Genomic DNA, 26,556 nt, shown 5'->3' with positions numbered 1-26,556 from the left:
TCACCCCAGCCCACCTCTGGTGCAAATGTTCAGGTCTTGTATAAGGTCAGTTCAGGCTCGCATGAGAAGTCTGTGAGCTTTTACTTGTTCAGAGCTGGCCGCTGCCGAGGCTTGCTCAAGAGTCTGTAGAGGAAGGCGCTGGAAAGAAGAGGCGTCTGTCTGGGGCCCCAGTCCTGGTACTCGTGCACATCTGGAACTGGGGGAGATGCTTTAATCTGAGTATTTCTGGGGGAATAAGGAGGGTCAGGGGACCCAGCTAGTGAGATCCAAACTAGGAAGTTCACTTCTCGTCGTGGTTCGATGTTAATTTCCAGGCCTAAGTTGTTCCCTGGTTTCTGATAATTCTTGTGGCCAGGCCAGATTTGAGAGTGTAACTAGGGATAGATTTGGCAGCTGCCTGGAATGCTGGCTTGACTGACTTTCTCTCTCTCTCTTTCTTCTGCCTGCCTGCCTGTCTGAAAGGAGGGCGAGAGTTTGAGCTAAAAGATTGGTTCCGTCAGAGCTGGGGGAAATTCACCACTGCCATATCCCGTAGCTTTGACGTTCACTGGGTGCTTTCGAGGCTCTGGGTTTGTGCCTGGGAGGAGAGATCCGACTTCCTCTGAGAGGCCTGTGGTGGGCCGGGGCACCCAGTTCCCCAGCTTGTTAGAGTAAGTAATATCTGGGGGATGTGGCTGGTGTTTGGAATGTCCCCAGTTACTACCTGTTCTGACCTTTTTAAAACCTTATTGTGTGGAATCAGGCTTTTGATTCCCCAGCAAAGGGTTTGGCCTCTTAAGTAACAAACATGGGATGGTCTTAGATGCAAAAGTGTGGAACCTGTACCTCCTTCACCTGCGAGGAATAAAAGCATGGGACCTCTGTGCTGAGAACAACAGTGACAGGCTGAATTGGGTCCCTAACCCAAGCCCTTGAGCTCAGCAGCAGTGGCTGACTTCCTGGAGCCTCTCAGCAGCCCCGGGAATGGCTTTGGCTGCTGGCAATATCCAAGTGTGCTGGGAGCTGGGTTAAGTCCAACTTTGCCGGAAGCAACTCTCCTGACTCCGTCTGTTAGAAGACCCTTGAACTGGCCGTGTTCCTGTGGGACCCTGGACAGAGATGCTCCTGTCCTGCTCCATTGGTGGCCAGGCCCGGCTGCTCTTCCCACTTGGCTTCGGTCACCAGCCTGGTGTTCTAGTTCAGCCTGGCTGAACTGTGTGAGACCACTCTCCCCCAGAGGACCCCGGGACCTCCTTGAACCCCACCACTTCCCAGGCCTGTCGGTAAAACTGGGTTCGCCCGACCGCTTTCCCAGGACCCACTGTTTACAGTCCTGGAGGCGCTCTGTAGCCAAGCAGAATCGTGCTAATTCTTATTAACGAACCAGGAACAGGAGGGCACCCTGCTCTGATTCTGCTTCCGTGTCTGGCAAGCGTGAGGTGGCAAGTCCCGCTCTGACTCAGAACGCTGTGTTTATTAAAGACCTGTTAGCGCGCTGGGTGCACTTCTCCCTGCTTATCTGGCTCCGCGTGAGGGCAGAGCCCACGGGGTACTTAATTATAGTCCGCGCGCCCCTGAATGATGGCCTGCGACGTTAGGGATTTCGTAGCGTCTCCCTGTTCAGTTCAGACATTGGGGGCTGCCACATTCCTGAGACCCCAGCACTTAGCGAGTGAACCGGGCATGCAGTGCTGTTCTGCATGCACCCCCCCCCCCCCCGCCCCCAGCCTTCCCTTTGCGAAGCCCCCTGAACCTTAGTATGTGTGCGGGCCTGAGCTCACTGGTTGGCCCCTCAGGTGTCGATATGCGCTTCTGCTCGCTTTTTTCCTCAGAGGAAACACTTGGCGCAGCCTACTCAGGTCTGCCCTTTGCCTCTGGCCTGTGCGTCCCAGGGCCTTTGACCCAAGGACATAGGCCAGTTCTGCCCCAGCCCATCTCAGCCCTTCTCCTGCTCTTCCGTTGTCACCATTTGAAACTGATCCAATCTGGGGAAACTTAGTTTTTAATAGGGGTCCTGTGGCCAGCTTCCTCCACAGGGTTTTGGAGGCAAGTGGGCTGCACGTTTTGGCACTGTGTGGGGCGGGGCTGGAGGAAAGTCTAGTAGTCTTCTGTTCCTGATTTCCAAGGGGGGGGCGGTGGGCAGGCGCGGTGGTGGGGAGATGTGTAAGCTGTAGGACGGTTTCCAGCAACAGACCTTCTCTACCCCCGGGGTTAGGAGCTCTGCAGGCCCACCGAGGGGTCTTTACCTTTGTACTCCAACCCCGATGGCTTTTCTTGCCTGGTGAGGTGTCAGGGGTGGCTTTTTTGGATTCTTTTTCAAAGCTGTCCCTGGCGAGCTGATTGGAGGGGTGTGTCAGATGCGCAGCAGCTGGTTTCTGTCTTCTCTCCTCTTTGCTCTCTCCTCTCTCCCCTCCCCGCTTACCCCCTCCTCTCCCTTCCCCCTCCCCTTCCTCCCTGCCTTGTCCCTGTCCACCGCCCCTCCCCAGCCGCTCTCAGGACTGAATTTGGCAGCCGCTTCCACTGAGCACTGCAGTTTGGGTACATTTCTACTCATTTCCTGTTAGGCAGTAACCAGGGTTCCACGAACCCAGGATCCCAGAGGACAGCTCCATCTTCCTTTTCCGCTCAGCTACTAGAAAAAAACCTGCTGACTGGGCCCAGAGAGCGGGGTCATGTGGAGACTCCCAACCACAGCAGGAAAATTGAAGTGTGATTTCCTCCAAAGGACCTGAGTCAGCATCGGTCACTGCGCAGCTGCTCGGAGTCCATACCTGGGAATCGGGCGCCGCCAGTGGTGCCCACCAGTGGCCTCTCACCCGGTGCCCGAGACCATCCGCCCAGTGGCCCCTGTCCTGGCAGGGCTTGCAGTCGTGGGGAGTGTCGTCCTAGCCCAAACATGCGAGGGGTCCACCGAGCGTCACAGAGGGCGCACGCTCTTCTCCCGGGCTCGGCAGCCCTACTGGCCTTTGGCAGCCCTCCTGACCTTTGGTAGGTGAACCTCAGTTCACCTACCACGTGTCCCTTCAGCCTCTGCTCGGCATCTCCCCAGCCCCCGGCCACTCAGAACCCCTGTCTTCCCATCTCCGACTCCTGTATGGCTGCCTTCCCATTCGAGGACCAAGACTGGCATCTTTGTCACTGGATCCTAAGTTTTTGTGGGCAGGGCCCTTATGGCTCTACCACTGCTGTGTGCCCCGTTGAGCCCAGTCCCTGGCCGGTCCTGGGCACTCAGTAAGTTTTGGATGGGTAGATGGACAGACGGATGTTTGCACACTAGTGAGCAGATGGTTGCGTCACGGGCCGCCGGTGCAGATGCCGGAGATTTAGTGTCAGCACGCCCGGAGGAAGCGGAGCCTGGGACGGGTGGGAAGTGGGAACACCCCCCACTGACCCAGCATTCAGGACTTCCTGGAGCCCCGCCTGGTCCCAGTTTTAAATCCCACTTCTTCTCTTCACGGGTGGCGCACTCCGGTCTGACCGGTCTGCCGGCCCGCCGGGCCGCCTTGCACTGCCTTGTTCCTTGAGCCTCACCTTCCGCATCCCAACCGGGTCTCTCTGTCCACTTCCTGTGTGCCCTGTAAAGCCCTGTTTGTGTCTCCCTTTATCCTTGCCCTTGCCCGGGGCCGCCCACTGGAAAGGCTTCTCCGTGTTCCGAGCAGCTGACTGTTCTCCTGCCCACATGCTGTGTGCCAGATATTTCCGTACACCAGCGTGTGCTTCTCTGCTCATCAGACCTGAGCTCCTGATGGAGCACGGCTGCCTGGTGACTTGTGACGGGCCCAGGACCCCCTGGGCCATCGCTTGCTGACTAAGTTGTCAGAAATGGTGGGAGTGGGGCAGTCCAGGGACAGTGGCCTCCCGCCATATCCCTGGGGGTGGCTCCTGCTTAGGCCTAGGCAGAACCCCAGGGAAGCAGAGTGGCTGACAGCCCTCCATCAGGAACAGGCCCAGCTGGTTTAAAAATAAGAAATCAAAACTCAGAGATTGGTCCCGTGGCTTTGGGTTGGCATGAGAGTAAGTGTCTGGTTCTGTCGGTACGCTCGGGGGAGTCGCCAGCCTTCACCGGGGCCCTTAATTCACATCTTGTTCACCAGCACGCCGCTACCCCGCCCTGGTTTTTCTAAAGCGCAGCAACCGGATGATGAACTTTCTGTCATTCAGGGTCTCCGCCCCAGGACTGAGCAGCAATCCACATTCTTAGGAAGCCCCGTGGGAAGGAAACTGGAAACTTCCTGCTCCTTTTTGCCCCCAAGTCTCCCTCTGGCCCCTGCCACTCACCTTCCCAGGACGAGGCCCCACAGCTGTCTGGGGGCCGAGGGGCAGACGGGCAGGCATCCGTCCGCCTTGGCCCGTCAGAGCCATGACTGTCCAGAAATGGACCCCCAGCGCCGGCCCTTCAAGGCCAGTCTGTGTGGTGCGCAGGAGGGCAGCTGAGGGAGGGGGGTGGGATCTCTTCATCTCCGAGTCTAACCCGGCTGGTCTAGGGTTGACCTTTAGCTCCTGAGAGGGAGAACCCTCACTGTGGGCTAGTCTCCCGCTGTTTCTGGCCTGCACAACGCAGCATTTCCCCCATCTTCGTGGAACGTAGGAGCCGCTGCAGCTCCCCACTGACCGCCAAGTGTGTGGGTCAGGGCCCTGAAACGTGTGCAAGGGATGCCCCACGCTGAGCTGGGCTGTGAGGAGGTCCTGGACCCCGAAATCCAGATGGCTTTGTCCCCCAGCTTTGGTATGGGACATCTTCACTGCAGAATGATCAGAGCTGTTTGTCTCAGGGCCCCTGAGTGTCCTCTGTCCTGGCCTGCACTTCCCACAGCGGGTCCCCTGCTCTGCCCCCAGCACAGCTTCAGCTCAGGGGGTGGGGGGGCCCTTCTTTTGAGCGGGCTCTGGAGTCGGGCGGCAGACGCAGGAGGGAAGTGTGCTCATTCAGGAGGGTGGGGAGAAGGCCCTTCTGCTCAGTTGCCTCCGTCATGCTTCTGGGGTCCAGGAGTCCGCCGGGCTCTCCGGCAGAGCCGCAGGGTCGACCATGCAGAGGTCACTGGGGTAGCTCCCGGTGCGCTCAGCAGGCCCCGAGCCAGTCGGCGCTGGGGTACCTGGGGTGCCGTCAAGGGTACATTGCTTCTCAGGCACCTTGGTAAAGCAGTGGCTGCTGGTATTAGCATTCCTTGTTGTTAGTCACGTCCTTCCGTTGTAACCATTAATCTGGGTACATTGACCCCTCCGCCCGTTGTCGATAGTCATTTGCTGATACCTGTTACCCAGCTGATGTCATGTGTGTCCACGTACGGTCGCGCTGCCTCCCTGCTGCTGTTGCTGTGTCACGAAGTGGTTCAGACACAGAAAAAGATACAAAGAAGGGCCACCACAGTAGCCACGCGTCCACAAGAGCGTCACTAAAACCCGGGCAGTGCGTCCCAGGCAAAGCCCCTCCCTCATTTACGCCTTTACCGCTGGGGCAGTCGCGCCAGCAGGTGCACAGGCTGTCTTCCGGTCCGTCCTCGGCCAGAGGGTGTCGCGTGACTGTCCGGCGTGAGCTGCTCGCCGCACGGACGCGGGTAGCTCCGGCTTCAGTGCTCCGCTGGATGGCCTTCCCTGGCGTGACCGCACCGTCCCCCGCTGGTGGGCATTTATGATGTTCCCGTGTCTTTGCTCTTTCAAACCGTGTGGCAGTGAGCGCGCTCGCCGGTGTCCCCTCGGGCATGTGTCTGAGAGGTTTTCCAGACTTAGAGCTCATGTAATGGAACCGTATAGGTTTTCTGTGGTAGCAGCTTGGAAAAAAATTGTCAGTTTGCATGACCTGAAGTCCTGGGCCCCAAAGCTGATGGGAGTCACGTGTCTGAACACTCATAAGGGTGATATTTCCAGTGTGCTCTGCGGTACCACCCAGGGGCCCTGGCCAGGACACCGAGTGGGCGAGGTGGAGGCTCCCCAGCCTGGGGTTCGCTGGGGGGTGCCTGGGAGGGACACGAACCTCGGATAAAGCAGGGAGGCCTACAGCCGCAGCCCACACCCAGAGCCCTCTCTGCCCCGTGTCTTCCTCCCAGGATTCATTTGTGCATCAGCCTGTCAGCTCCTCAGTAGCTTAGTTTTCAGCCCTGCTCTCCGCGGGGAGGCCGCATGTGCAGAAAGCACCTGGCATCCGGCTTTGTCGCGGAGGGTCACTCACGCTGACATACACAGTCGAGGCTCCCTGGTGGGAGATGCTGCGTGTGCACACTTCCCGGCCACTGGGATTTCTTCGTGGCCCCCAAGTCAGCGCTTGGGGCACTTAGCTGTCCTTGCAATCCTGTGCCGAGGCGCAAACAATTCTGTCTCCCCGTGTGCTTGCTCTCCCAGCTGGGGGGGAGCAGAGTGGCTCCGTGTTTGTGTTTCAGCCCAAACTGTTAACCAGGGTCCTTGCGGTATTGTTAAGTGCCACATTTTTTTGCATTTTTGTGCTTTTTGTGAGTGACTTTGCTGTGTGAAACGGCCCCAAGCCCAGAGCTGCAGGGCCAGCTTGCGTTCCCAAGTACAAGAAGACATGTTGTTCCTTATGGAGGAAACCCGTGTGTCTGATGAACCTTGTACACAAGGGGGTTATGGCGCTGTTGGCCAAGTTCAGTGTAGATGAGTCAACAGCGTGTGTTAAATACGGTGTCTTGAAACAGACGCACGTGACAACAAGGTTATGTATTGATCGGCTGTGGCCAGAGGCTTACAAGAACCTAACCCCGTTGTTTCCCCTAGGAGCGGCGGGTTCATATTCAACAGCTCAGTGTTCGCGGTGACTTTCTAGAACAGGAGTGCTATAGACGGGTGGCGAGGCCCTCCCGTGGTTCCTTGTGGCGGGCGGGGGCCTCGACCTGCTCCATGGAACCTGTCCGTGTGCTGCCTTAGCGTGGGGGCTTGCTGATGGGAGCCAGGGTGTGGACCTGGAGGTTCAGAGATCACTCGGAACTGACCCAGTGGGCCCCATCTAGGGATCAGGGCACTTCCAGACAGGTTCCTGTCGCCTCTGTGGTGAGAGGGAGAGGGTCAGGGAGAAGGGAGCGTGGCAGGTCTGTTTGGCTGCCTTTGAGGACAGGACAGGCCACAGCCAAGGGCTGGGGGCAGCTCTAGAAGCCAGGAGAGGCACCAAGACCCCCAGCGCCCGTAGACGGGAACGCAGCCCCGCCAACGCCTTGGACTTGGCCCGGTGAGATCCATGTCGGACTTCTCGCCTCTTTAAGATTTGTGTTTGTAGGGACGCCTGGGTGGCTCAGTTGGTTAAGCAGCTGCCTTCGGCTCAGGTCATGATCCCAGCGTCCTGGGATCGAGTCCCACATCGGGCTCCTTGCTCAGCAGGGAGCCTGCTTCTCCCTCTGCCTCTGCCTGCCATTCTGTCTGCCTGTGCTCGCTCTCTCCCCCTCTCTCCCTCTGATAAATAAATAAAATCTTTAAAAAAAAAAAAAAAAGATTTGTGTTTGTATCGTTTTAGTGTCTGGTTGTTGCGCATTTTGTGCTGTTTGTCACTGGGTTTGTCGTGATTTGTTACTGCAGCCATAGGTCTGCACTGTCTGAAAGCCTTGTCCTGATAAAGGTTTTCTGCTCCTCCTTAAGGGTGGGTGTGTGTGCACGCGTGCTCGTGTGTCTTATCCTCCCTTAGCTCTCGCCTCCAACTTGACGACCACAGTCAGCCAGAAAATAGGACTGGTTCACTTGGCCAAGTCGACTTCTGGGTCACTGTGCTGAGAACAGGTTCCCCCCGCAAAACGGCTGTCTTCAGCCAAAGGGCTCTGTGGAGGGACTCCGGAGCTCTGCAGAAGGCACTCCCTGGTTCCTGGATCCCACCTTGGTGACTTAAAAGCTGATTGATAGGAAGTCTTCCGCCACCATTGTTTAACATGAATCTGAAAACCGGCGCTGTGTTCAGGTTTTATGCCAAAAACACTGTTGGTGCCTCTGCCCTCAGGGCGGCACCTTGCAGGAAACACCACAGGAGGGTCACCAGCTCCTGCTGACTGTGTGGAAGAAAGTTGGCAGGTCTGGAGTCCAAGGGCCCCTTTCTTCCCATCATAGAGCCTGGAGCTCACACTAGATATTCTTTGCTTAATGACCAGACCACCCCATCTCTAAGAGGGACACTTCAAGACCCCCCGAGGGCATTTGTTTCCATGTCAGCCCTCAGCTCCTCTGTCCTCGGCAGGGGTTCAGATTCCGTGTCCCCTTGTCAGTGCCTTTCTTCACATCATATCCTGTTCTCCTTTCTGCATCAGTTTATCCTTCAAAGCCAGGTTCGGGGTCATGTCCTTTGTGAACTGTCCCTGGTTCTCTCCCCACAAGGAGGAAGTGGCTTCTCCCTGTGAGTCCCTTCTATTAATCTTTTTTGTGTGTGGTTTTATTAATCCTTTCCCCCTACTATACTTGGCATATATAATGAATTATTGAATGAATAGGGCAACCTTTTCAAAAGGGGGAAATCTGGCCTTCTGACTTTGACCCCAGATCTTCCATCCTGACAGAGCAGATCAGCTCCGGGCAGGAGAGTGTCCCAAACACGAATGGTGACTCCGTGACTGGAACAGGGCTGATGCAGTAACACAGGGTCCTGTGAGCAGCGCTGGCAGCGAGAAACCGGGGATGATCCCCGAGGTGATGACCCCGGATTCCAGCTCCGCGTCTGAGCGTGGGAGGAAAGCAGAGGAGCTCACAGGGCTCTCCACGGGCGGCTGGAGCGGGTGCTGGAGCCTCCGCGCTGCCGGCTGGCCTCGTCGCAGTCTTTCCGCCCTCATCCAGGAGCCCAGACGCCGTGTGTCAGTGCGGTCTGTCCTTCCCGGGAAGTGGAGGCGGCCCTGGGTGCTGCGAGGCAGCCCTGGGTGCTAGATCGGCATCAGGAGGTGGGGAGGGATTTGAGTGCGCTTCTGGCTCCTAGCTTAAGAAGCAGCGACACCAGACATACATTATGGGGTGACAACGGAACAGGAAGGCCACTAGGTTGGGAGGCCGGGCTCCTTTCAATGCAGAAAAGCATTGCTGAGGGGTCCGGTGAGTCGAAGCAGCAGAGTTGTCTTGGCAAATGCAGCTGCGCCTGCACCCCCAGATTGCGGGGCTGAGCTCTCATTTGCAGAGCGTGAGTGCCGTAGCCAGGAGCGCGTGTGCGTAACTAGGGGTGCCTGGTGGCTCCGTCTTTCAGCGTCTGCCTTTGGCTCAGGTCATGATCCCGGGTCCTGGGATGGAGTCCTGTGTGGCGCTCCGTGCTCAGCAGGAAGTCTGCTTCTCCCTCTCCCGCTCCCCCCATCCCCAGCTCCTGCACGGGCTCTCTCTCGCTCTCAGAGAATTGTGTATCACAGCCGCCTGTCCACAGACACTCTTGTGCCGTGAGCTTTCTGGAGTCGAGGTCCCTCGTTTCTGATCCCTCGGAGTCTCTGCTGCAGAAGAAGAGCTAGCGGATTGGCCTGCTGTGGGCGCAGTTTTTAATCCCTGCCTGGCTCTGTGTGGTCATGCGTGTGTGGGACCACGGGTCCCTCAGGAGGGCTCTCCTCCGGGAAGCCTTTCACCCCATTGTACGGGCCACATGGCCGATCCTGCTTCCGGACCTTGCCTGAGCCGCGGAACGATGCCCCAGCTCTGCACACAGCCCTCTGGCCGCCTTTCCTCACGTAGCCTGTCCTGCGGTGACCAGCAGGCGTGCACCTATAGTCTGTGGGTTGTTTTGGCTTTTTTTTTTTTTTTTAAGATTTTATGTATTCATTTGAGAAGTGGAGGTGCCTGGGTGGCTCTGTTGGTTAAGTGTCTGCCTTTGGTTCAGGTCATAATCCCAGAGTCCTGGGATGGAGTCCTGCATCTGGCTCCAGGCTCAGCGGGGAATCTGCTGCTGCTTCTCTCTCTGCCGCTCTCTCTGCTTCTTCTTTGTTAAATAAATAAAATCTGAGAGAGAGAGAGAGAGCGGAAGGGTGTGCATGCACACGAGCAGGGAGGAGGGGCAGCAGGAGAGGGGGAAGCAGGTTCCCTGCTGAGCAGGGAGCCCGACAGGACTCGATCCCAGGACCCTGGGATCATGACCTGAGCTGAAGGCAGACGCCTAACGACTGAACCCCCCCAGGCGCCCCCGGTCTGTGGGTTTTAAAGCACACTCACACCCGAGCCCCGCAGCACATCGTCACCACCTCCCACCCTACAGCTGAAGAAACAGAGGCTCAGCAGAGTCGGCGTTCCTGCGAACAGTCGTGGCCTGGTAGGCAGAGGCGGTGCGTGTTTCTGCTGAGAGCGCCTGCCCAGCGGCTCCCGGAGGGCAGGGTGTGCGTGCCAACGTGTATCTATTTACTATCTCAACGGATATTGGTTACCCAAGCACCTGCCGGGATTCAGGCCCACGCTGCACCCCCCCGCCCCCCACCGGCTCCTCATGGTAACTGCACCGCTGGCTGGCGAGGCGCCCTGGAGCAGGGAGGTGGGACCAGGCTGTCCCAAGTGGCCTTGCTGGAATGAGGATCGACCCTGAGGGAGGAGAACTGGGAACTGCACTGGTGCATCGGTGGCCTGCGGCAGGGTCCCTGAGAACCTCCAAGTCCTGGGTTCTCCCCCAGTGCTAGGGTACAAGTGCTGATGGCTCTGTGTGTGTGTGTGTGTGTGTGTGTGTGTGTGTGCGCGCGCTCACGTGCGCCTGACCATGCATCCCGAGGAAGGACAGGCCCACCTGCCCTGGTCACTAAAGGGTGGGTGGCAGCTGGAGGGATGGGGCCAGTTTGTCCCCGTGCCTGCCGGGAGCCACCTGCCTGACCCGGGCGGCTCCTTCCTCCTCAGCCCTGTTGGTGTCCTCATCTGTGCGGAGGCGCTGGACAGTGACTCTGAGACTAGACTCCTTCCAGCTCTGGCTTTCCAAGACCGGCTCTGCAGCCGACCCAGGCAGGTGTCGCTGGAGGGGGGCAGGGTGACAGAACGGTGGCACTTAGCACCTGGCCCCCCTCACAGCACTGGTCGTTGACCCACAGCAGGGCTGGGTCTGCTGTGCTGAGGGCCGCTGCTCACCATGTGCTGTCCCGGGGTCAGTGCCTGCCCAGGAGCGTATATAGCCACACCTGAAGAAGCTGGTCTTGGTGGCCATGAGTCACCTGCCAGCCAGACCTGCTGTCACCGCCCTGATGGGACAGGCGAGCAGTAGCGCCAGGTGACGGCACATTCCTCGGCATCCTCTCAGCGCTTCTGGCTGGAGCTGTGGCCGGGAGCTCCGCGTTGGAGCCCTGCCCGCCCGGTGATGCCCGCCGCCCTGAGTGTGCGCCGCCCCAGCTCCCCGCTCCCGTCTGGCGTGTTTCTGTTCAGAGGCTGTTTGCTGTCAGCCTTCCTCTCCGGCGTCCTGTCTTCCCAAACCACAGACTTGTTGCTTTCACAGGGGTTCCTGTCACTGAGAAGTCACGCCTCTCCAGGAAGGGGCATCCTCTGAATACGAAGCAGTCTGGGCCTGACTGGTCCAGATTTTGGTTTTCTTTTTTTCCCTTTCCTTTCCTTTCCTTTCCTCTCCTATTTGAGAGCGAGAGGGAGACAGAGACCGTGAGAGCACGTAGTGAGAGAGAGCACGAGTCGGGGGCAGAGGGGGAAGCAGGCTGCCCGCTGAGCAGGGAGCCCGATGTGGGGCTTGATATCAGGACCCTGAGATCATGACCTGAGCTGAAGGCCATGGCTTAACCAACCGAGCCACTCAAGCACCCAGATTTCGTTTTTCTTCGCAACTTTCATCAACCCTTGGCTGTCTGGTGCAGGAGCCCGCTGTGGGCAGACCTTGGGTGGAGAGCAGGGAGTTGGACTGGCTGCTTCCAGCCAGATTGCCAGCCTAACCCGAATTTCCCACATGTGGGCAACGGAAGGACGTTGGGGATACGGAGGCGTGCTGCCATCCAGTCAGCTCCTGAGCCTGCTGCTCTCTCAGAGCCTCGCTGCCATGGAGTGGCGTATGAGGTCAGATCGAAGTGCTTCCTGTCCGTGTTCAGGGGCACAGTCCAGTGGGAGTGAGGCGGGTGACGTCACAGAACAGAAAACACAGCCTGGGTGAGCTGGTCCCAGGTGAGGTCTGAAGGGGCAGGGACTTAAGAGAGGAGGTGCCGGTAATGTGATGGGAGAGGTGACCACTGGCCACAGCACTCCCGTCTGGGTAAGGAGGCAGGTGATGGAGAATCAGGAGGGCTTCCTGGAAGAGGCAGCTTCTCATAAGTTAGGACTTTAGAAATGGAAGAGGTTTTAGAGACCAGAGAAAAGGCATCTGTGTTGCAAGAGGCAGGGGCCCCGGGCTTTTAGGTCAGTCAGGGAATCGCCTTAGCTTGGCATGTTTGGGGTACACATGCCCCTCCTTGAGACTCTGGCCTGAGCGCCCAGCCTCTTGGGTGGTAGGCTGTGCTCACAGTGTTTGATACGGACGTTCAGTTGGTGCCTTTTGGAGGCCAGGCAGGATTTCCAAGCTGCTCTCTGGTCTCTTCCTGAACGGCTCCTCTTCTGTCAGCTCTGCCATCGCCACCAGACGAGTTTGGGGACCGCCCTTGTCGTCTCTGTGCGTGTGCAGACCCCCTCGTGCTCTGCCGCCCTGACCGTGGCCTGGCCACTGGCAGCCGCTGCTCAGCGCATGCTCACTGATGTGAAGCCGGGCGGGCCTGGGGCTGTATTACATTTGTTTGTGGCTTGGGTGTTTCTTTCTGTAAGTTTTCATCTGAAGTTGACTTCCCCAGTGTGGGACCTGCAGTCCTCCTGCCCCATCCCCACGATGAGAAGACAGAACTCAGGAGGGCAACATATATACCCAGGCATTTTAGCCCGACCACGAGTCCCAGGGGTGATCTGTTCCTTGAGCAATTGCTAGCATCTCAGTTGTTGGTAAAAACCATCTGTGTAGCTGGGGTGCCAGCTGGGATCGGGCCCAGTTCAGAGTCCCCTGGTCCGCAGGCCTCATTCCTTCCACCCGCCCTGGGAGGAGGCAGAATGAGCTCACAGCCTGAGCCCCGCGCCCGCCCTCCCCCAACCCCCGCCAAGTCTGCTGCTGCCCAGATTCCACACTTTCCCAGAGTGTGTTCTGGGCCGAGCCACAGTCAGCGGGAGGGTGAGAGAAAAGTCCCGCCCGACTCCTCCTAGGTGAGCAGGAGCATGCCATGGGCCAGGGTCTATGTGATGGAGACTGGTGGGCCCCCGAGTGGCTCCATTGTGCTCTTGGCGTCGCACAGGGCCCTGTAGTGTTCCAGGAGCTTTGGTCTCCTGTTAGCCCTGAGCTGTCGGTATTGTGTGGAGTTCCAGAAGGCTCAGGCCAAGGCCGGCCCTCAACTTCAGGTGTCAGGCATCAGGGCCAGCACAGTTATCTCAGAGTAGTCCTGGACGGCTCTGAACTCGGGGCCTTGCTCTGGCGTCCAGGAGCAAGTAAGGTCCTCCCGACCTGCTTACAAGGCCTGAGACGTGGCTCCACACTCGCTGGTGGGAGGGCTGAGGTTTGCAGCTAGCCTCTGAAAACGAGGAACAAGCCGGAGGAGTGCAGGGCCAGCCTCTGGAGTTGGGCTGGACTTAACTCTCCTGGGACTCCTGCCTGCTGTGGGCACACACACACTACGCTGCCTGGCCCCGGGCAAGGCATATCTTGGGGCCCGGTTGTCCCATTTATAAGGTAAAGATACCTACCCAGAGACCACAGCTGGGCCAGATGGTTGCTGGAGGTCTTGGATGCCTCTGTCCCTTCCTCTTGGGGTCTCCAGGATGACAGAAGGGCCAACAAGGCATCAGGACCACAGAAGGTCATCTGTGCTGCCTGACCCCTCCTGAGCTCCTGCTCTGCTGGCTCCCCTTGGTGCCCAGGGGGTCCACTTCCTCCCCCAGATTCTGTGAGATCAACCAGGGAACTGGGGAACCATGGATGAAAGCAGGGACCCGTTCTGTTAAATGGCTTCTGCTTCCTTTTGGGGAAGCTTGGCATCTTCATAGAAATCCCAGGATTGCTGATCTTTACAGTTGGACTTGGGCCAACACTCCATTTCATGGACAAGGAAACTGGGAGGGTCCCCAGAGGAGCCCCGCCCAGGACCTTAGGCCACTGCCCCCCCACACTGCGTGGGGAGGGTGCTCAGCCCCTGGCTCCTGGCCAGATGGACTGTGAGGGGAAATCCCTGCCTGTGGCCCGTGCTGGCCAGCCTGCCCTCTCCCGCACCCTCCACGTGGAGCTGGGGCCGGGCAGGAGTGCCTTGTTACCCCATTTCCTGGGACTGCTGAGTCACCCTGCGGGGAGGAGCAAGGCGCTCCCCTCAAACCCAGAGGGCTGAGGCCGGCTCCATCACTCACGGGAACGGGGACCCGAGCAACAAGAAATGGCCCCTCGCAACTGCCTATGTCTGCTCTGCCCCTCACTGTTCCTCCACAGCCTCAGGCCCTCAGATTTCTCCCCGCCTTTGGGGGACCCTGCACCTCTGTCCGTTAGGCACACCGGGAGGCAGGAGGAGAGGCCACCTCTGGAGCCGGCCCTTTGCAGGTGGGGAGAGGGGGCAGCAAGAGTCCGCCCTTCAGTGGGCCTTGGGCCAGCCAGTCCGATGGTGTCCGGCAGACCTATGCAGCGGGCCGGGTTGGGTCAGAAAACAAGACACACGGGGTCCCCGCACCCCTGGAGCTGGCTGTCAGCCGGAGATAAATGTGGGATCCAAGGCATGTTGGCATGCGGAGTTAGGATGCGAGGTGCTCTGGAAGGCCTGGGGGAAGTTGCACCAGAGCCGAGGCCGCCTACTCCACACGGGGACTAGGCCGCGGTGGCGGACAAGGGAGCAGTCCCGGGGGCCGCAGTGCGAACAGGGTGGGAGCCCGGAGAGGGTGGCAGGCCCCGACATGACGCGTGGAGGGTTCTGGACAGGAGGCGGGAGCAAGGCCCAGGGAGGGAGACCTGGGAGAGGCTACCCGGGGTCCTGGGGAGGACCGAGGAGAGTCTGCGCCAGGGTCGGAGCAGGCCTGGTCCGGGTGCGCGGGGGAGCTGCAGAGGCCCGCGCGGCCCTTACCGCGGATCCTGGGTTCAGTAGGCCCCGTGGGCAAGGAGTGTGACCGTGCAGAGCGGGTGGATAGACCGGGCTCTAGCAGAGTCCGGGAAGAACCTTCTTAGCCTGGAGCGGGGAGAGGCGAGGAGGGCAGCTGTCCTGGTGTCTGCCCAGTGGGAGCTTGTCCCCGCCGGGACTCAGACTGGCACTGTGGAAGCAGAGGTCAGGGCCTCCAGATCCGGCCTCCACTGTGTCCCTCTGCTGTGTTCCGTCTCCGGGACAGCAGCATGTGGAGCCTCGTCATCTGGCTCCTCACTGCGCCGTGACGGTCACTGGGTGGTGGTCCCCCGTCTGCCTCACCGCTTCCTCCTGAAGTCACTTCTTCCCAGTGGTCAGTTCCAGCTCCCAGTGGTCAGTGGCCAGCTCAGACTTTGGGGTGAAGCCAGACAGGTGACCTGGAGGCGTTTTCTTACTTGAGGGTCCCCCCTGGCATTCAGACAGTGTGTGCCAAGCAGGGCAGCGGCCGTTGGGGCCAGCCCGGGACGCGACATCAAGGACCGGCCCTATGGGTGGCAGAAGACCCCGGGGGTTTCAGCCTTCAGAAGCCTGGTCTGACCAAGGCCCTCCTGCCCGGCTCCTCGCCACAGCTTTGCTGGCTCTGTCCCCAGATGACAGCAGCCCCGCTCTGGCAGGGAAACCAGCAGCTGGCATGGCCCTATAGTCTGGAGGACCTCCGGCTTCTGCTTCTGCGCCAGCATTGAGGCCACCACTGCCTTCTGCTGAGAGAACGCTCGGGCTTTCAGAGGCCGCGGTGCTTCGGCACCAGAGCTGGCGTCCCCAGGAAGCCCCGACGTGCCGTGTGCAGGGCTGTGTCTGGGTGCGGGTCGGCCCGCCCGGGCCTGAGCTGGTGGCCATGGAGCCCAGCTGGCGGTTTTCCTGTGGCATCTAGCCTCACAAGATTATTCCTGGTTCATCACTGCCACCGCGCCCTTCCACCAAGGAAAACCCAGTCGGGGCGGCTGGGAGGAGGGCGCGTGTGCCACGAGGCGTGAAGGGGGCTGGCAGCTCCGGGGCAGTTTCCCACTCCCGGCATGCCTCGGGGAGTTCTGACTTGTCCCAACCCTGCCTTCAGTGGGGGTGGTGACCTCTTCTCTCCGTCGCCTCCCAAATATTTACGGAGGACCCGTGACAGACGAGTCGCGCTTGGGACAGGAGCTCTCAGTCTTGCTCACATGTCTCCGTCACGTCCTTGGGCTCCTCCCAGGAGGAGGAGGAAGGTTCCTGCAGGCACAGCTGCTGTACCCACGGGCTCCACTTCCCCATCCCCCGCCCCGCCCCCCGTCACCCCAGGGCCGGGGCCCAGCACCACGTCTCGTGGGCTTTGCTCTCAGAGCCACGGACGGGGGAGCTCCGCCCTGCGCGGCAAGCAGCTCAGCCTCCCGCGGCTCACGAGGGCCCAGGCTTTGGCAGTTTCCCCAAGTGTCCCAGTGACGCCAGGGGCCGCTGGGGTTCCTGGGTGGGGACGGACGCATCAAGAGGCGGCGGCTTGGGGCAGTCCGTGCACCCCACATGCCACCTCCCCAGAAGCATGCTCGCCTCGCCCTGCCTTTCCAGAAAGGGAGCCTGTTAGCCAAAGAGCACAGCAGCTGGTGTCTGTGCCAGCGCCTTCTCAGATGGGGGCCCGGGGGCACAGGGCGAGGAGGGAGAGCTGGGTGACGGGGTGTCACGAGACCGAAGACCGTGATGGAAACTAGAGGGGCTTGCTCTGCAGCGTTTGGCTCCGAGCCTTCCAGATGTTAGGAGGCGGCAGGGAGGGCGGGTGGAGTTGGAAGGGACCTGGAGGGAGTGTGTCTATCCTCGGGCTCCATCCCTCCCCTCCCAACCCTGTGCCGTCACCCTGGCTCAGGAATGTCTCAGCTCTGCCCGGGATCATCCCTGTGGCCTCCTGGGGCCTCCCGTGTCCAGGCATTGCGTATGCGGCATTCTGACCCCTCCCCGCAGCCCTCGGAGGCCCACACGGGCCACAAGCTTCCCCCGTATCCTACCGCCGCCCTCCCCCAGCGCAGGACACAGTGCAGGTAGACTGGCAAGTCCGACAGGTCTGGGCACAGCACCCGTGTCCTCCACTTACAGTTCCACGGTCTCTTACTCCTCAGTTTCTCCCATCTGTGAAATGGGCCGGCTGGTTCCCCCACCCTCTTGCCTGTACTACTCACCGCCTGGCATGCAGTCGGCCAGGAACTTTAGCCCTTGTGCCCCAAACCTGCCTCTCACCCAGAACCCAGAACTCTCTGCCCACCTGGCCTGGCCCTGCCAGTTGGGGCCCTGCCTTTCAGGTCCAGCTCGCAGCCACGGCCCGCTCCCCTGCGGGCGTATTTACTCCTCCTTTGTGACTCTCTGTTCTCTGTGTTCTTTGCACTGCACTGCGGTTTCGTCAGACTTTCTCATCTCCCCTGCCAGAGCGCTGATCCCCAAGGCCAGGTCAGACTCTCGTGCTCCTTTTGTACCTGCCCCGCTTCAGACATCGGGCATCGCGTAATGTGGTCGTTAGCTGCTCGACCGTTAACTGGGCGCTAGCCGATCGACCCCCGGCCTGACAGCCGTCGCTAACCGGAGCCACTGTGCTCACATCTGAGAGCCAGGAGAACTGTTCACCGGCCCAGATCCTCACATGGCTCGTGTAGGGCCATAGCCGGAGTGGCTGGGCCCCGACCCTTGAGGCCCCCTTTGCCCCAGGGCCCTGGTCTCAGTCACCTGTTCCTTGCTGACAAGCAGCTTCTCCTCTCTGGCATGGCAAAGGTCATCCTGGCACCCACAGATGGGCAGGGAGAAGTTAGCTACATGGACGCAGGAGGGGAAGCCTGGGCCAGGGGAGGTCAGGTGATCTCTGGTGTTACCCTGGGATGTGGTCCTGGAGCGCCGCAAGTGGCCCCCAGACACAAGGCGCAGGGCGTGAGTAGGGACACACGCAGCGGCCCTGCACATCTCCCCTCCTCCCAGCACCTCCGTGCCAGCTTCCTCCTCCCCCTCCTCCTCCTCCCCCTCCTCCTTCCTCTCCCTGCCTTGTTTTCTCTTAAACCCTTACATGATCAAAGCAGGTCTGCCCAGGCCCCTAAGCCCGCAGACGGACCCCTTCATTTCCCGTGTTGCGCGCGTCGATCCGGTTTTCCTGCGGAGACGATTCAGCCGGAGACCGCTGTTGGCTTCCTCCTGCCCCGCAGGATTCACACTGCTTCCCCAGCTGCCACCAAGTAGCCAGTGACCAGCCCCCCATGATCCCTTCCCCCGCCCCTGAAAGCAGCTTCTCCTGCCCTTCCGGGTCCTGAGGCCGGAGCGGCTGCCCCACTGGCTTGCGCTCCTTTCGTGGGTCCTTCCGCTGCGTGTTCTGTTTCTGTCCCGACGGTCAGATTCCCTGCTTCTCTCCAGAGGTCTGGAATGATGACACGGGTCTCCGAAAGAACAGCCGCTCCCCCGGACAGTCTATTACTGATGCCCACAGGCCAACCCTTGTGCCTTGAAGTCATGTAGGTGCGCTGGGGTGAAGATCTGGCGCTGTTCCCGGCTCGCTCGTCTCCCAGGCGCCTCGTTTGCAGGGAGTGCTGTCAGCGGACGCAGCTCCACTGCTCATAGACACAGGTGACAGGCCCCCAGGAGAGACCCCCTGCTCTAGCCCTTTGTGGACACAGTCACTGAGCACTACCCTGAGGCCCACCGTGCGAGCAGCGCCAGTCCAGGGGCGAGGAGCTCGAGCCGGTCTCGGAAGGCGCGGGGACGCGTCCGCTGGGCTGTGGGGAGCCCCCCTCGGAGGCCATCGCCAGGTCCCACTGCCCGGCAGCCTCTTCGCAGCCCTGGGTCTCACCCCGTGGGGGCCACTGAGGGCACAGACTGGCTCCTGAACTGGGGCAGGGTTCTGGAGAAGGTTCTGGCCCAAGCTGGGCTTCGTGTTGGCTCTAGGGAGGCGCCGGCCTGGCTTTCTCAGCGGCGGCCTTTATGGGGTTGGAGCCGGTGATTCAGGCTCCGATGAAGTTGGTGGGGCCCGGGATGCTGCGGTTTGCACCCACTGCCACGGTCGTGGCCCTGCAGGAAAGTGGGCACTGGTCACAACCCTCTCTGCCTGTGCTTGGGTGGGGGGTGCTGTGGCCATGCAGGGCTCGGCCAGCGGGCTTCCTTCCATGCTGGAAGCCCGTGGGCGTCCCTGGCCGATCTCAGGTGTAGAGAGGAAGAGCGGGCCCCAGCAGGCACCATGCCTGTTTCTTCCCGCCCCGAGTGGGAGCAGGATCGGGCTGTAGGGAGTCCGACCGAGGGCACGTGGGAAGGGAGCTTGGGGTGCGGTGCTGGTTCTGCGGGGGGCAGGTATTCCCGAGAGGGCGTCTGCTGCTCTTGTTGGATCTGAAAATGTGTGTGCGTTCTTCCTGAGCAGGAACGGGATGTCCGGATCATGGCCTGCCCCGTGGGCAGGGCCCTTTGGGACCCTGCCAGCCCCTCCACTCAGGCAGCACCCCAGCCGCTGGGCCTCCACGGCTGGCTGCCCGGCGACAGGAGGCCCCGGTCCCTAGAAGCACCTGCTCCTCCTGCCCGAAGGTGCGCGCTCGTTACCAACACCTGCGGCTCTTCCCACGGGCCGCTCGGGCCCCTCTCGGCCAGGCACGGTCTGCCCCTGGCGAGGCCCCCACTGCGGCCCTCCGTTGCTACAGTTGGCACATGACTTCTTTGATTTTCCCTTTTTCCTCTTGGCCTCTTGTCATCCTTGCGTCCATTTGTGCCGGTCCAAGACTGAGCTCTGAAGAGAAAGGACGTGGGGAATGGTCGTCTGCTCCGCGAGGGCCTCGAGCCCGGAGCTCCCAGGCGGGGTGAAGGGAGACTAGTAGGGACCCCGCATGGCCTCCTGTGTGCCCCGGTGCAGGGACAGCCTGGGAAATCCAGCCCCACACGTGCTGCCTGCGGAGCTGAGCGCTCTGGGGAGACGGGGAGGCGCCCCTCACGCCCGCCCCCTCCCCAGCCTGCAGGGTCTGCCCGTGGCCCTCCGGTTAGGGGAGGGCTGTGGCTCCTGCCTGTGCGACCTTCCCTGTCTGCCCCGCGCCGCGTCCTCCTGCACGGAGCAGGCCGCCATCCTGGGGCCCCGGAAGGTGTGGTTTTGAGCACTTACGCTTCACCTCCCGCCCAGTTCAGCAGAAGAGTCTCGTCTCGCGTCAGGCCGTGAACTCATTTCCCTCTCTGGCAACCACTGAATTTGAGAACGTCCTGTTTTACCGTCATCAAAAGAAGTGAAACTGCCCCACGAAATAAAGTGGAACGCCCCATGATGGCCCAGGGAGAGACCAGGGTCTTTCCTTATGGAGTGACCAGCAGGAGCCCGGAGGGTAGCCCCTGTCCGTCCTGCAGGGTCCCCTAGAGGATGGCACATGGCCTGAGGCACTGCAGGTGGCGACAGTCACCAGGCAGACCCTGCACCAACCCTGCTTCCTTCCTGTCCCCGCACTGCAGCGGCCTCACCGCTCGCCTGCACTACAGGCCCCTCCTGACCCCCAGGGTCAGCCAAGTAGAAACCCCGACCCACTGGCGCACAGACCCTGTCTGCTCCGGATCCGGGGGTGAGGGACGCAGAGCGGTGGCCTGCGTCGTCTGCACGTCCGTTCGGCTGCAGGACCGCCTCTCCACTGCAGATCTGCTCGCTTCCCAGAAGTGCCCAGGGAGAATGTGTTTCGGGGAAGGGCTGGCCCCCGGGTTCCAGGATTCCTTCCCAAAGAATTCAGTGCAGGAAAGGGAGCTGTGTGACCCCTGAGCAGAGTTATTCTGGTGAACCTCATCCCCACACGGAGCCGAGCCATGGCATCACTGTCCGGGTGTGGGCCTCTGAGCCCTGAGAGAGAACGTCACTCAGCTGTGGTCGGCCCCACGCGAGTCTGCAGGGGTGGTGGGCCCTCGAGGGGGTAGGCGTGACCAGGGAAGGCTTCCAGCAGGAGGCGCCACCCCTACTCTCCCCTCTCCCGCCACCCACCTGGCCGTCAGCCACACCCCTGGGAAGCCATCCTGGAGGGCACACCCCTTCAGCAGCTGCCCTGACAGTGGACATGGCTGGAAAGCATAGTCGGGCCTTCTCCTCGTCTGAGGCTCACGCTGGTTTCCCTCCTTCTGTCTCCCAGCTGGTCAGCGAGAAGGTCGGAGGGGCTGAAGGGACCAAGCTTGATGAAGACTTCAAAGAAATGGAGAAGGTACCAGGGGAGCTGGTGCGGCCGCCTGACGCCCAGCACTGTCACCCTCCCAGGCCACAGCCACACCACAGCTGGGCTGCAACGGCGGGGGGGGGGGGGGGGGGTGCCCTGGATGGATGCGCCTCTGGCCCTGGGAGGTGGGGGGGGGGCGCAGAGGCAGGGGCTGTCCAGGGACTCCAGGTTCGGCCTCCGGCGCCCCAGTGGTTGTGAAAGCCCACACCTCGCCTCTCTCGACAGAAGGTGGATGTCACCAGCAAGGCTGTGACGGAAGTGCTGGCCAGAACCATCGAGTACCTGCAGCCCAACCCAGGTAGGGGTGCCAGCCGGCTGGAGGGTCTGTGTCAGCCAGGAACTGCCAGTCTCTGGAGCCGAAGGAGGAACGTGTGGGCTCAGAGAACTGAAGTGCCCGGGAGTAGGCAGGCGGGTTTCATGGGGGGCTGGACCCAGGGGTGCAGAGGTTGCCCTCAGAGTCCTGTGTTTCCTTTCCTCTCCATCAGGCAGCTCTTGTTCTGTGTGGCAACCCTAGTCCGAAGTCACCCCTACAGCTAGTAGTCCCCACCAGAAAGGGCATCTCTCCCACCTGACCAGCTCTGTGCACCAGTTTGAACTGGCTGCCCACCATTTGCCAGGCCCTAGCTGCAGGCCCAGCTTTGGAGCATGAGTCTCTAGTCTGAGAGAGAGAGACGGGGACCTTTCCCTGTGGACAGTCCAGATCCGAGTTCCCGCAGTACTCCTACTGATGGGTAGGGACCCGCAGCAGCTCCAGCCGGGTCTACTCGAGGCCCGCGCCAGGGACAGAGCTGAGCGGGCGAGGCTAGCGCACAGCTTCTCCCCCGTGCCAGGCACCTGTACACACCTATGCCTGCCCGCTCACTTCTCTGGGGTGCTAGTCCCCAGGCCCGGAGGGGAGCTTCTGGAGTCGGAGCTGTGCTCCAGGATGCAGAGGCCCCGAGGGGCCCAGGGGAGTCGATCACCTGCTCACGGCCAGGGTGGGCAGAGGTGGGAGGTCCGTGCAGGAGATTATCCTTGGAGCTTGGCCATTAGCAGACCCAGGAACTGAGGTTCCTTGGGCCAGGACAGCGCTCTATAAGAGGGTGTTGGGGACAGGCAGCCCGCAGCGCTGGCAGAGTACAGGCCTATTCTGGAGAGAGACTGGCCGCAGGCCTACCCAGCCCATTCTCTTCCAGCTTCACGGGCCAAGCTGACGATGCTCAACACGGTGTCCAAGATCCGCGGGCAGGTGAAGAACCCCGGCTACCCACAGTCGGAAGGCCTGCTGGGCGAGTGCATGATCCGCCACGGGAAGGAGCTGGGCGGCGAGTCCAACTTCGGTGAGGGCTCTAGAAGGCCAGGCTGGAGGGCCAGAGCGTCGCGCTGGAGGGTGGGATGCCACTTCCCGCCGTGCTCCGGAGTCCTCTGCGGTGCCTGTTAATTCCCTGGACGAGGGCGACGGAAGCTCCCAGAACACCCCTCTTTCCTCGTGGGGATGAGCAAGGGGCGGAGTGTTGCCGCTGGAAAGCCTGCCCTTGAGCCACAGCTAACGTGGGAGAAGCTGCGCGTGGGGGCGTGGGGGGGGGTTGAGCCCCGTCATCCCTGGCTCCTCCTGGCTGGTGGGCTCAGATTCAGACTTCAGGGACCGTCGTGTGGTTCTGAATTCTGGCGTCTGGGCCCTGGGGGGTGAGGGCAGGTTCGCAGTTGGGGGTATCTTGGACCCCAGGCCCTGGCCTCCTATGACCGCTTCTCCCCTACTCCCCCCGCCAGGGGACGCCCTGCTGGACGCGGGGGAGTCCATGAAGCGCCTGGCGGAGGTGAAGGACTCTCTCGACATCGAGGTCAAGCAGAACTTCATCGACCCCCTGCAGAACCTGTGTGACAAAGACCTGAAGGAGATCCAGGTGCGCCCACCCCCCCAGCGTGCCCGCCCTCACCCGGCGCAGGTGCCTCACAGCCCTGCTCCCAGCGTGCCCGGCTTCCTGGAGCCCCAGCACGTACCTCACAGCCCTGCTGCTCCCCCCACCCCCCAGCACCACCTGAAGAAGCTGGAGGGCCGCCGCCTGGACTTCGACTACAAGAAGAAACGACAGGGCAGGATCCCTGACGAGGAGCTGCGGCAGGCCCTGGAGAAGTTCGAGGAGTCCAAGGAGGTGGCCGAGACCAGCATGCACAACCTCCTGGAGACCGATGTGCGTCTGGGCCCTTCCTGGGGGGAGGCTGCCCAAAACTGGGGCCGTGGGCGGAGTCACGCATGCCTTACCGGGAGCCTGAAGGGGCAGCCACGGGACCCGAGGGGCCTCCCCCGGCCCTGTGAAGCTTTCAGGTCTCCTCCAGCAGCAGTGCGGGGTCAGGTGGAGGGGGAGGGTCCCGGTGCCAGGAGTATTCTGGCAAGACTCCCTGAGAGAGGCGGCCTCGCGGGTGGGAGTCCCGGGGGGCTGGCCCCTCAGCAGGCTGCTCCTCACAGATCGAGCAGGTGAGCCAGCTCTCCGCGCTGGTGGACGCCCAGCTGGACTACCACCGGCAGGCCGTGCAGATCCTAGACGAGCTGGCCGACAAGCTGAAGCGGAGGTGAGCGCCGGCCGTCCCCGCGGGAGCCCCATCAGGTCTTGTGCTGCACCTTGGAAGCCCAGAGCCGCTCCTGTGGGTCCCTGGGCCGGCCCTCTGGGCTTCCGAGACCCCACCACCAGCCTCCCCGATGGCCCAGGCCGGCTTGGGGTCCGTGTCAGAGCAGGGGGCCGGCTTCTCTTCATCAAGAGATGAAGGCCATGTGCGCCGGGCGGGGGCTCCAGGGGGAGCAAGACCACCTCACAGGGGAGGGTTGGAGTGACCGGAGGCTGAGAGGCCGGAAGAAAGAGACCTTCCAGAGCTCTGGGCCTGAGGGGGTGGGTTACCCCGGGCAGGGGCAGCCAGCGCTCCCCTCCGAGGGCCACGTCCCCAGGTGGGGTGGGCACGCCCTGGGGCTGCAGGCTTTGGCAGGACCTGGCCGGTTGGCAGCCTCCGAGCAGGGTCTGAGCTGGGGGAACCGACCGACTGGGAGGCCCTTTGGTTAGACCCGTTGGGCCTCTGCATCCAGGCCGGTCTCAGGGCTCCTCCTCCCACCCCAAGTCCTGGGCAGCAGCATCAGCGGTGGGGCTGGGGGTGTCCCTTCCCCTCGGCATGCACAGGACTCGGCCCCTGCTGGCTGCCCACAGCTGACCCTCCCTGCCCGCAGGATGCGGGACGCCTCCTCTCGTCCCAAGCGGGAATACAAGCCCAAGCCTCGGGAGCCCTTCGACCTTGGGGAGCCTGAGCAGTCCAATGGGGGCTTCCCCTGTGCCACGGCCCCCAAGATCACACGTAAGCAGTGGGGAGGGGCCACACAGCCTGCTGCTCCATCCAAAGCGCGGAGCCAACCGCCGCCCCTGCTCCCCACCCCGGGGAAGGGGCCCAGCCCGAGGTTCTCAGTCCCCCTTTCTGCTTTGTCTGCAAGCAGCTTCGTCATCTTTCCGGTCATCGGACAAGCCCATCCGGACCCCCAGCAGGAGCATGCGTGAGTGTCCCTGCGGGCACAGGCCCTGCCCTCACAAGCTCCCCACTGCAGTGTGACACGCGGTTTTCTGGTCTGTCCAGAAGGACCCTTCCCCTCCCCTTCTCTGGTGGAAGCAGACGCCCCTGGGATCAAGTCCTCATGGCCCATCTTGGGCAGGGAAGGAGTTAGACCCTGGAGCCTGCACGGCACAGCACGGCATCTCTGGGTTCCCCATCCACAGCACCGAGGGTGGCCAACAGCTTCTAGGCTCTCTGACGGGCCGCCTGAGGGCTTCTGGTCATTCTGTCCCCCCGATGCCCCTGGGCATCCCTGGCTCCTCCCAGGAGTGTTTTGGTGCCGGTGGACGGAGCCCATTTCCATCCCTCTTGGCCCTTGTCCTTCCTTTCTGACGAGGCCGGGGGACGTCGGGACCAGCAGCAGCTGTCCTGCAGGGGACGCAACCAGGCTGGGGTGGGGTGGGAGGGGGCCCGGGGTCTGAGCCAAGCCTCTGCCCTCAGCCCCCCTGGACCAGCCAAGCTGCAAAGCGCTGTACGACTTCGAGCCCGAGAACGCCGGGGAGCTGGGCTTCCATGAGGGTGACGTCATCACGCTGACCAACCAGATCGACGAGAACTGGTACGAGGGCATGCTCCACGGCCAGTCGGGCTTCTTCCCCCTCAGCTACGTGGAGGTGCTGGTGCCCCTGCCCCAGTGAGGCCCGGCCCCACGGCCTGCGTCCCAACTGCCTCAGCAGCCAGGGCTGTGCATCGGCGCTCCTGGGGCTGGGATGGGGGGAGGCGGTGGCAGGCGCCGCCGGGGAGGCAGGGCCCGCTGCCGCTAGCGCTCGTCCACAGCCCCCTCTGCAGGCAGCAGTCTCGGGGCCGGGCAGTATTTTCCCTCCCCGTCCCCGCTGCTCCTGGACTGCCTCTCCCCAGTCCTCGGCCCCGAGGGGGCTGACACTAAGGTGCTCTGAGAAACACTAACTTCCTCCCGCCCCTCCAGGACTGCCCCTCCAGGAATGGGCAACTCCAGGTGTGCCCCCTCACTCACACACATGCCCTGTCCTGTCCCTGCTTTGTCCCCTCTATTCTGGGCTGTCCCCCACCCCCTAGGAGACCTGCCCTTAACAGGGTAAGCAGAATGTCCACGCCACTGGCTGTTCTGAGCAGGACCCCTAGCCCAGGCTCACCAGCCGGCTTTTAAATAACCCCGCAGCACTCCTTCCCAGCCCCAACCCCAGGGTTCCCCAGGCCTCGGCACACCCATGGTGCCACCTCCCTGGGGACACACAATCCTGGGGTCCTCAGGGTTCCCCTAAAGACTGACCCTTTCCTGAGCAGCCTCGGAGCTGCTGGCGTCTCCCTCCTGCAGGGCGCTCAGCTCTGTACAGCGGCGCCCCCCCCCCCCATGTCCTGCACCCTCTCCTTAGTTCCCATGTGCAGGGTGCCCCAGACAAGCACACAGACGTTTCTCTCTGGCACGAGCTGCCACCACCAGCTGTGCACACGGCACACACGTGTGCACCCCAAACGGGACCACAGGAGTCTCCAGCCTCTGCTCTGCTGACGGTCAAACAGAGGCTTTGGTGAATGTTCCCAGACCTCTGGCTGCTGGGACTGACCTCAAGAGGGTCCAGGCACCCCCCCCCCTCCTCAGCCGGCCGCTGTCCCTGCTGCTGACAGTGGCCCCAGCCATCTCCCTACAGACCCAGGCAGGTGGCTGCCCTGAGCAGCAGAGCCCAGCCCTGCAGCCACTTCCTCTCTTGCCTAGTCCAAAAATCGGCTCAACTCGGGGACTTTGGGACTGATCACATTCCCCTCCTCTGATGACTCAGCAAAGCCCTGGGGACACCAGGCTCTGCTCCTCCTTGAGCCCCCCCACCATTGCCATTCGTGGGGGGAGGCACTGACCTCCTGGCAAAGATGACCAG

At 61.6% G+C, this 26,556-nt stretch overlaps 1 protein-coding gene across 1 annotated transcript in view; it reads left to right on the top strand.

Annotated features, from left to right (window-relative positions):
* The window catches only part of SH3GL1 (SH3 domain containing GRB2 like 1, endophilin A2), a 30,085-nt gene extending 3,538 nt beyond the window's left edge, over nucleotides 1-26,547 (top strand). The window contains exons 2-10 of the mRNA XM_032306757.1: nucleotides 21,056-21,124; nucleotides 21,362-21,434; nucleotides 22,312-22,455; nucleotides 22,886-23,019; nucleotides 23,149-23,307; nucleotides 23,583-23,686; nucleotides 24,330-24,454; nucleotides 24,591-24,647; nucleotides 25,145-26,547. Coding sequence (XP_032162648.1) covers nucleotides 21,056-21,124; nucleotides 21,362-21,434; nucleotides 22,312-22,455; nucleotides 22,886-23,019; nucleotides 23,149-23,307; nucleotides 23,583-23,686; nucleotides 24,330-24,454; nucleotides 24,591-24,647; nucleotides 25,145-25,341 — 1,062 coding nt within the window. The 3' untranslated portion in view covers nucleotides 25,342-26,547. The remainder of the gene's footprint in view (nucleotides 1-21,055; nucleotides 21,125-21,361; nucleotides 21,435-22,311; nucleotides 22,456-22,885; nucleotides 23,020-23,148; nucleotides 23,308-23,582; nucleotides 23,687-24,329; nucleotides 24,455-24,590; nucleotides 24,648-25,144) is intronic.
* Nucleotides 26,548-26,556: the final 9 nt, after the last annotated feature.

Source organism: Mustela erminea, chromosome 1, assembly GCF_009829155.1.
Source record: "Mustela erminea isolate mMusErm1 chromosome 1, mMusErm1.Pri, whole genome shotgun sequence".
Classification (NCBI taxonomy): Eukaryota; Metazoa; Chordata; class Mammalia; order Carnivora; family Mustelidae; genus Mustela; species Mustela erminea.
The sequence above is the reverse complement of the archived record's forward strand: the minus strand, read 5'-3'. Positions and strand labels throughout refer to the sequence as shown.